The sequence below is a fragment of the Lactuca virosa genome, chromosome 9 (assembly GCF_052849685.1).
Source record: "Lactuca virosa cultivar CGN04683 chromosome 9, Lactuca_virosa_CGN04683_v6, whole genome shotgun sequence".
Lineage (NCBI taxonomy): Eukaryota > Viridiplantae > Streptophyta > Magnoliopsida > Asterales > Asteraceae > Lactuca > Lactuca virosa.
In genome coordinates this window covers 72,693,903-72,703,941 of record NC_136434.1, presented here as the reverse complement: position 1 = coordinate 72,703,941, position 10,039 = coordinate 72,693,903, and the positions used below count along the sequence as shown (strand labels likewise).

The window sequence follows — 10,039 nt, the reverse complement described above, 5'->3', positions numbered from 1 at the left end:
AGATGGCCCTCCAAAACTCTAAAACTTCATTTGACCCTAAATCCTTCGTCCTAAGTCCGTTTCCAACGAACTTTATATCCACAGAAAGGTGACGAGAAGCCCTACGCTTCTATCAACTCACCCTCGCCTTAAAACTTCCCGAACAAGAACCCAAAATTCACAAAGGCCTGAACTAACAAATTACGATTATACCCTTGGGCTCCGAAACACCATCGAACACTCGGATCTCAAAGACTATAAAACCCACATACATAAAGGGCCAAATCCTTTTTTCCCCAAGGCCCTAAGCCTTATAAAAACTGATGATCGGGCCATAACCCCGAAAAATGAAACAATTCGAAACCGAGTGTTACATCCAAACTCTCAAATCTGATTCCTATGGATGACTTATCACGTAAAGTTAGCAACTTTACTTGCATGCATGGCTCAATGGGGCTCTAGAGCTCAAAAGAGCTTAATAAAGGGTCACATATTTTTTCATTGCTCATCAGTGGTCATATCGCTCAATTATTTAACATAAATTTTACAAGAATGTTAAAAAGTTAACCTTATTTTATTCACACAAGGTTAAGATATATAGCGTTTGTTAGAAATTAACTTTTTTCATATTCATGCATTCTTTTAAAATCAAAGCACACATCTTTGTTTGAAGCCTTAATAAATTAGAACCTTAGGGGTCCTAAATTTTTACTGTCAAAACATCATCCCAAACAAGATTGCAATCATACTTAACCATCTTAGTCTTTGTTTTATGTATTAAAATTACACATATAAACAAAAATCTAAATCAAAGTGGTTTTAATTTGTGAATTATTATGTTCCTAAAAAACCAAAATCGGTGTAAATAAATAAGAAAATAAACCTGGTGATCCACAAGGTCGCAATAACATAAGGATCACTTGTGTCATTGGCCCACTTATGAACAACGAGATTTGTCCATTTGTTCGCTGTTAGCTTCAAATTCCCTTTACTTATTCCATTCAATCTCGATATTTTTCTCCTTAGTTTTCTTAGATATTAAAACGGATTAAGCAAGAAAATAAGATTAAAAATGATTAAACATTACCAATTTGAGAAATCGACTCACAACTTTACCTTAACAAATTGGTCAACAGTCCTGTGAATTTCTTGTTCAATAAGTGGCATAGAGATACAATCGAGGGCTGAACTATGAGCTCTTCATCTAGGGTTGTCGGAACCTCGTGATTTCTCGTTTAACCCAAACATGTTGCAGACTGTTGTAAAAGAATGTTTAGAGAGACAACAGGGTAGAGAGACAAAAGGCCATCAAGTTAGCGTCAGGAATAACCATCAAATAACAGTTAGCAACCGGCGATTTAGGAATGTGTGAGGGAACGACAATGTGCATTTGTGTCGATTCCGTGACGAAAAGATGGAAACGTGACACTAGAAGAATTTGATCGTAATCTAATTCTACCCAGGTCAAATAAATCTCTATAATCCATAAAGATATCAATCCAATTCCAAAATTTTAGGCTGTGTATTTAGTTAATTACTTGTTAAATTTACTAAGATGACCCCTATCAATTGATTGGTCCACAATTTGTCATACATTCACATAATAGATATGGTTATATATATATATATATATATATATATATATATATATATATATACACACAATTTGTCATACATTCACATAATAGATATGGTTTATATATATATATATATATATATATATATATACATATATATATATATATATATAGGACTAGGTTATTTTGTTTCTTATATTTATTGTGTGCTAGAATGCACCAATAAGAATTTAGTAAATTAAATAATTATTTAATTAAATAAATATAGATATTAAATGATTTCCATAATTATATGTATATTAAATGATATCCATAATTATAATTCTCTTTTTATGGAAACTTATTAAATCCGTCATTGATGTCAGCAATAACATTCTTTCAGAATGAATTCGCATCTAGGTTTTATATATGAATTCGTATTTTGTTTCAGGACTCACTCACTTAAAATAAATAAAGTTGCATGGAATATGAATAATGAGAGTGTATTCTACTAGAATACACTCTCATTCTTCTAGATATGAATTTATTATGAAATAATATTATTGTTGACATTAATGACGAATTTAATTAGTTTCCATAAAAATGAGTTATAACTATGGATAACATTTAATATACATATAATTAATATTAAATCCCTATTGGTGCATTCTAGCACACAATAGATGAAACATTTGAACCTACCTCTCTCTCTCTCTCTATATATATATATATATATATATATATATATATAGTTTAACAAGATAACAAAATGAATAATTCAATATAGGAGTCGACTGAGATAATATTTCTTAATTAATAACTAATAGATTAATGTTTACAATTATAAGATGTTATTATGATATTTAACGGATCCAAAATTTAATGACTAGTGAACTTCAACAAAAACATAAAACGTTTTACAATTATTATAAATATGTTTTACTGAGTTTTGTAGAGTTTAATGTATTATATTTTTGTTGATAAATTAATTAAATATAAATTGATGATGCGCCGGTTTATTAAACTCTACTAAATATAGTAAGTTGTAATGCTAACAGTCTTGAATGTGAACACATATGTGCCAAAGACTTATCGGACAATATTCTAGGTTTAACGGGTATATATAAATTTAACGACTTGGTTTGTTATAAGAATCTAAAATATCAAGACTATTAAATAGATTATAAAAGTAAAAATAAAATGTTTTAAACTACTAGATAGATAGACAATGGTAATTGAACAACATTATTTATGGATTTGGGTCAAACCATCAAAGCTATCACAATATACAGACATTATAGAAAAGATACTCAACATATTGCATATAATTTAAGAAAATTTTGTAATAAATGTTTCAATAAATAGCCGTGTTATGGTTACATATTTCGAAGATATATAGACATGTTCCGTTTATAAGAAAATTTGTAAATAATAGACAATACCAATAAATGATATGCTACTATTTAAAAGTTACAGTTGTTTCGGTTATCGTAAATAAACTTAGATTTATTAGCAATCATCGTCTCATGTAACATGCCGTGATATTTCCTTGCATGGATGATAAGTAACTGTATTCGGTTGGCCACAAAAGACTTAGTTTTGCTATCAGACAGACTGATAACCATAAATTAAAGAGACGAATTAACATTTTGATGTGCTTCCACACTATATATATAACATCACACACGTTAGTAAACATGCCCAAGAACACACACCATAACTACCTTATATCCATGAAATATAAGATAACATACCAAAATATAGGTAGAATAGTTTTAGGCATACATTTTTTTTCTTCTAAACGTTGTAATTAAGATGAATACACTGCTCTTCGAAGTCAATAACATACATCTTAAACAAGTGGAACTTCTAATGAAAGATTGCACATAAAATAACCCTCGTAACATTATTTTGAATCCATATGTAATTACTTTAAAAACAATTATCACAACATTAATTTTAACAAGTTCAATATATACGTTTAAGCTCACTTTTTTATGACATAAAACAACATACACCTTATTTTATATGTATATTTAATATGCATTAAAACTAATGCATCGCTCGAAATCAAAGAAAATTTGATTGCTCCTCCAGTTTTTAACTAGTCCAACAAGAAAACATTTTGCTACCTAAAATAACATAAACAGACGATACATAAGATTTACACACATTTTTCTTATATTATACTAATACGTTTTAAATCAAGAAACCACCGGAGATATAAAATTTTACGTGTATTTTTATCATATTATAGTTATATGTTTTCAATCAAGAAACCCTATATCACTAGAATTATAAGACTTTACATGTATATTTCTCGCATCATATTAATACATTTTGAATCAAAAACCCTACACAATCCGGGATATTAGATTTTACAAACATTTTTATAATATTATAAATAAACGTTTTGAATCAAGAAACCCAACGCTACTTGTACCAATAGCGACATTTTCTTTGTTTTAACAACTTTCTTGAAATATAATTTATAGTTTTAGCTATTACCCATCTCTGCTCTAAAGTTTCAACTACATTAATTTCATTAATTTTTTTTTATACATTTAACTAAATAGTTAAGTAAATTTCTTAAATTACATGTAAAATGAAATATTGATTTAAAAAAAAAACATATATCCTAAACGTGCTGAAAACCTAAATGCTTTAAGATTTGAGGGGGAAAAATACATATGATCCCAAAAGCGCGGGAATCCAAAATGAAAATACAAAACCCCTTCTTTTTTTGAATCCCGCCCAATCACCTAATATAAATCCACCCCTTTCTCACCTTTACTCAGCCTTCATCTCAAACGAACAAACCCTAACCCTAAAATCCTCAATTCATTCGGTACGTTAGAATCATTGCCTTTTACGTTATCTCGTCATAATTCTGATATTTTGAGCGTTTCTCCATTAATTTTGATGTTATTCTTCGTTGATTTCAGGATCTAACAATGAAAGGAGCAAAATCGACGAAGAAGGCTGATAGCAAGTATGATTTTATCTATCATTTTTTCGTCGGTTCTTATAGATTTAGCTCTGTTGAGATTTATCCATTAGTGTATTTCTCTTGCATTATAGTTCTATGTTGTGTTCTATAACGTTAGTTTTGGTTTTGATTTAGGCTCACAGTGAAGAAAACTGCGCCTAAGGGAAAGGCTGCCAAGGATCCGAACAAGCCTAAGAGACCTGCTAGCGCGTTCTTCGTATTCATGTAAACATCATGTTTAATGTCGATTTCAATTTACTCATCAGTTTTTTTATTCGGTGTATGAATTTGTCGCGTTTGTGATATGATTAGGGAGGACTTTAGGAAGCAGTACAAGGAAGAGCATCCCGACAATAAATCTGTTGCCGCAGTGAGTATTTCTAGCCAATTTCTTCAAATCTATAGTTGTTTTGAAATTCCGTTTGTTATACTTGTGCTGATTTGATTTATAAACAACGAACAGGTTGGGAAAGCAGGAGGAACAAAATGGAAATCGATGTCTGAATCTGTAAGCAGAAGTTCATTTCTACATTTAACCTCAAAAATCGCTTCTAGATCTATCAATTCTGATTTGTTTTGTATAAACTTTCAGGAGAAGGCACCTTTTGTTGCCAAAGCTGACAAACGAAAGAAGGAATACGAGAAAAACATTGATGTTTACAACAAAAAAATGGTAACAATTGTTCGATGCTGTGTTTTAATGTTGAAATATCCAGATCTATGTTTTTGATTGTGGATTTGCTGTGTAAAAACCAGGCTGCTGGTACTAATGATGAGGATGATGATTCTGATAAGTCAAAGTCTGAGGTAAATAATGAGGAAGACGAAGAAGGAAGTGATGAGGTATGGTTTCAAGGATTTAAGCGTGTATGTTCTTGTAAACTGTTTATTTCAATGTTCTGATTTATCTGTTGTTTTTTTGTAGGATGAAGATGATGATTGAAGTGGGTTTTATATGATGTAGAATCAGAAGTTAAGTTTGTTTTGTAGTTTCTTGATGATAATATTAGCATAATGTAGATCTTCTTTAGCTATGGATAAATTTGGCTTGGTTATTATGGTCATAAAATAGTATTTGATTAGACGTTAGCTATCATGGTGCACAGAGAGATCTGAATAGTTTTGTTGGCTTTTGTGTTCCCAGTTAATCTTGGTAGTTTTTAATGAAATGCATCATGTTTTGAGAAATATTGTGTCTCCGATTTCTGTCTAACAATATATGTGAAATGCTAACATTATATCAATTAAATACGGCCCAACATAGTTTAGAAAATATATACCTTGAATTAAAAAAAATTAAATATGACTAATATTTTAATAAAGTTTGTACATACCACTAACTTTTAATACCACCATTCATGCATTTACACGGTTGAAAGCTTTGGTAGCTCTTGGAGTGAAATGCGATAGTGTGCTTCAAGTTTAAGTAAGGATGAAGGAAGTTTTGGCAGAATTTCAAGCTTCTCACAATCAATCAGTCGAAGACACGTAAGCCGAGAGAGTTGACTAAAGTCAGCATCTATATGTGTAAAATCATTCCCACTCAAATCCAACTCTTCAAGTGAACATAAACTTTCCAGATTCCTTACACTATCACCTAATAGATTGCAATAACTACAATCTAAAACTCTTAGTGAACATAAATTTGACAAACAAGGCAACACTAAACCCACATGTGGATGAAATCTTCTTAAAATATATGAAAGTGAAAAGAACGAATGCCATGATTTAGTCTCGAATCTTTCCAATTTTGTGCATCCAGAGAGAATCAAATGTTGAAGTGACACCAATTCATTTATATTCGGGAAAATCTCAAGGTTTTTGCAGTTTTTCAAATTTATGAAAACAAGCATCTTTAAAGTTCCAATTGAAGGGTGAATTTCCACAAGATTCTCACATCCATCAAGTATTAGTTCCTTTAGATTTGGTGTTTTGGTAAAGTCTGGCGTCTTTCTTAAGTTGCAACAATGACTAAGCTTCAATAGTGTCAGATTTTCAAAACCATGTTTTAAAAATCCATTCCATATTTGTTTGATGCAACTATAAGATAGATCAAGAACTAAAAGGCTCTCAGGGTTAAAAGTTTTTGGTAAATTCTCAAAAGGATACCCATGCCAACAAAGCAATTGTAGTTCACTTGATAAAAATTCAATCTCATCACTCTTTTTTCTCAATTCGTTCTTGCGTTTTACGCCTTCATACTTACTCAAGTCTCCAATATATATGTTCAACAATCGAAGATTAGTCAACTTTCTAAAGCTTTGACCACACATATTGACTTCCGAACATGAAACATCAATTGCAATCCCTTTAACCAAATCACTTCCCTTATCATTTTCAAGCACATCACACACATCTATAGGACACCATAACCTACTCCTTTTCCCATGTTCTTCACATTCTTCAATCACTATATTCCACCCCATTTTTTGAACTAAATTATGCATTTGTATCCTATCATCACATATACTTATCAATGACTTATCAAGTAAAACTTTAAGATTAGTTGCTAAATATGATTCACATCCATCAAGAATTTTCATCACATAATCTTTCTTTTCTCCTTTGAAGAAACACGCGATATCAAGAAAAATATTTTTTTGATCCCTATCTAGCCCATCATAACTTACTCTAAGAAGATTAAGTATAAGAACATGAGGAGTTCTTTCAAGTTTATTTATCTCCTTTTCCCATTCATATAAACTCTTGTTGAACAAAATACTTCCATAAGTCTTTAAAGCAAAAGGGAGTCCATTCACATTGTGAAGTATCCTATTAGCAAGTTCAACAAACTCATCTTTCGGATGCTTATCTTTAAAAGCATACAAACTAAACAACTCAAGAGCTTCATCATTATTCAAAAGGGCAATCTCATAAATATGTTCAACTTGATACGCAATCAACAACCGTTTATCTCTACTTGTTACCACAATCATGCTTCCAGGGTTAAACCAGCCATGATTTCCCGCTACAGCTTCGAATTGACTATAATGATCCACATCATCAAGGACAATTAAGACATTTCTACCTTGCATTCTTTTCTTCATTATGCTTACCCCTTCACCAACACTTTGTTTTCTTGAATCCTCACTTTTCATGATGTCATCAAGAAGTTTTCTTTGAAGATAAACAAGCCCATTTTGATTCACTATGCCTTTCACATCTTCACAAAAACTATGTCCTTCAAAATGTTTATATAAAAGATTATAAATAGCTTTTGCAACGGTTGTTTTTCCTATTCCAGCAATGCCACATATTCCTATCATGTTGACTTTATTTGACCCCACAAATTGTAACAAGTTCATTTGATTTGCTCGTGTGTACAATCCAACTAGGTTGTTGCCAACATGTATGGGCCCATCAATTAGTTTATACAATATGTCCTTTGAGATTATATCAATGAACTTTGACACATTCCTACAAAACCATAAAAAGTAGCACAACATAAGGTTGAAATCTAATTAAGAGGCTGTTTGATAGTTGCTGATTGAATCAGATCTGATTGAGTCAGACACAACCCGAATCTGACCAAGTAAGAGACATATTATAGGAGTCAGGATCAAACAGTCTGAATCTGAATCTGATAGAGTAAACAGTTCCTAAGTTTTGCAATTAATGATGTAAAAGTTGATGGAATTAGGTTTTATGGATTACCCATTGGTCATATCATGGAGATCCCATCCTGATAAGTTTGCAGCAGAGGTCAAAGCTTGCTTCCAATTATAAACCTCTGTTTCATTTGAAGCTTCATGCTTCATGATTGCTTCTTTGTAGCTCCCAGTTTGATTGCGAACAACTCCTGCCTTCACATCATAAAAGATACACCTGACTTCATACTTGTCCTTATCTCTCTCCTTACACTCAAGGATTTTCACAAGTTCTTTCAAACACAATGTTGATGAAGCATAGTTGTGTGAGAAGATTACTATCAAAAACCTTGATTGTTCAATGGCTTTGTAGGATTCAAAACATGTTTCTTCTCCTCTACTTAACTCATCATTGTCCCCATAAGTATAAATTCCTTTTCTTTTGAAATCACTAAAGAGATGATCCATGAAAGTTTTGCGGATGTCTTCGTCTCTGTAACTCACAAATACATCATAACCCGATTCACCAGAAGATGTTGAATCCATTGTAGAAACTTACTCGAATCAACTCTACTCCAAGGATACTACCCTAATTTTATGCCTGCGTATTAATTAAAAGTTAATGAATAGAAGACTCGATATTATTGTCAGATGGTTTTTCTTTTACCTTCAATTTAGGAATAGACCTATCCTAACAGTTTGTATACTTAGATTCGTTAGATGACATGGAGTTAACTACAAATCATGTTTGATTAAAAAAGAAATCATTTAATTCACAAACTTTCAGGACCTGATCACCTGATTGACTAACTAAAGTGGTAAGTTGGAATCTTCAGTTACAAACTAAGAAGCAATGATGAACGATTGTTCTGATTGAAACACTAGGATTTAAAGCAATTAACCGATGTGCGGGGATATTATAAAGTAAAAAAAGTTGGCATATCATACCTTGACTTCGCCTTCGCCGTCACCGTCGTATCAGCCGGTGGTTCAGCCTGTTTCGAGAACTCAAAAAGTGGAGTCCGGAGTAATATGAAAGGGATTACGTCATTTCTCTGATAGTCAATGAATGATCCACAGCTGTCAAAGCAAATGGTTTTTTTTCTTTCTTTTTTTTAATATTTGGTTTTTACTTATTTATTTATTTATTTATTTTTATTTTTTTTGAATGACAAATGCATTATAAACTAACAAGATGCTAGCACAAAAAAGAGTTACAAATTACAAACATATAAAAGAGAAATACACCAATTAAACCACAAGATAAAATTAAACTTTGATCTATTATTTACCCAATTGAACGTAAGAATTTGAATATCATCCACAGCCTTGAGAGGTGAGCATCTCTTCTTCTTAAAAACCAAGTCATTACGAGTTCTCCAAATACTCCATAACACAGAGTATATTAACATCAGCATGAGCTTCAGTCTCTTCTTATTAATGCCCGAGGAAATCAAAACAATTTTAAGCTCATCACAATTATTGGGAATGCAAGGTAGGAAGCCACTCCAATTACTAAACCAAGACCATATCTTCCTTGAGAAATGCACAACATGAAAATATGTTTAACTAATTCTTTTATTTTTGTAACATCCAAAAATTTTAAGCAAAATTTAAACTTTTTCAACCATAAAACCAAATAGAGTTTTACAAAAATGTTTTCAAAATATTATTCATCAGAGTGTCCCAGAAGTATAATCATATGGATGAGGAGCGGTACGGTCAAGCCTTCGCCTTGCCACGATCTCCGGAAGTACCTGAAACAGTAAACTGAAACTGTAAGCCCGATGGCTTAATGAGCTACCTCCAAAATACCAATACCACACTGATAATACCATATCAATAACAGATAATCAACAACATGCATACTGGGCCTTCGGCCTGACTAGACCGCCCAACCGAGCCTTCAGTCTATCTGGATCTATCCC

At 31.8% G+C, this 10,039-nt stretch overlaps 2 protein-coding genes across 3 annotated transcripts; one reads left to right on the top strand and one right to left on the bottom strand.

The window, feature by feature from the left end:
- Positions 1-4,303: 4,303 nt before the first annotated feature.
- On the top strand, positions 4,304-5,712 carry LOC145136783 (HMG1/2-like protein). 2 transcript variants are annotated; one of them, XM_079070898.1, is made up of 8 exons: positions 4,304-4,383; positions 4,481-4,527; positions 4,660-4,749; positions 4,837-4,894; positions 4,988-5,032; positions 5,117-5,197; positions 5,281-5,367; positions 5,450-5,712. In XM_079070898.1, exons 2-8 carry the CDS (start codon positions 4,490-4,492, stop codon positions 5,465-5,467), a joined length of 417 nt encoding a protein of 138 aa, XP_078927024.1. In that variant the 5' UTR covers positions 4,304-4,383; positions 4,481-4,489; the 3' UTR covers positions 5,468-5,712. The 2 variants fall into 2 exon arrangements, with proteins under 2 accessions (XP_078927024.1, XP_078927025.1); XM_079070899.1 differs by lacking the exons at positions 4,304-4,383; positions 4,481-4,527; positions 4,660-4,749 and having other exon boundaries at positions 4,829-4,894.
- A 30-nt stretch (positions 5,713-5,742) lies between these two features.
- LOC145136781 (disease resistance protein RUN1-like) lies at positions 5,743-9,168 on the bottom strand. The gene is made up of 3 exons (XM_079070897.1): positions 9,060-9,168; positions 8,179-8,712; positions 5,743-7,941 (listed from the first exon to the last, which is right to left on the bottom strand). Exons 2-3 carry the CDS (start codon positions 8,655-8,657, stop codon positions 5,889-5,891), a joined length of 2,532 nt encoding a protein of 843 aa, XP_078927023.1. The 5' UTR covers positions 8,658-8,712; positions 9,060-9,168; the 3' UTR covers positions 5,743-5,888.
- Between the last annotated feature and the right edge of the window lie 871 nt (positions 9,169-10,039).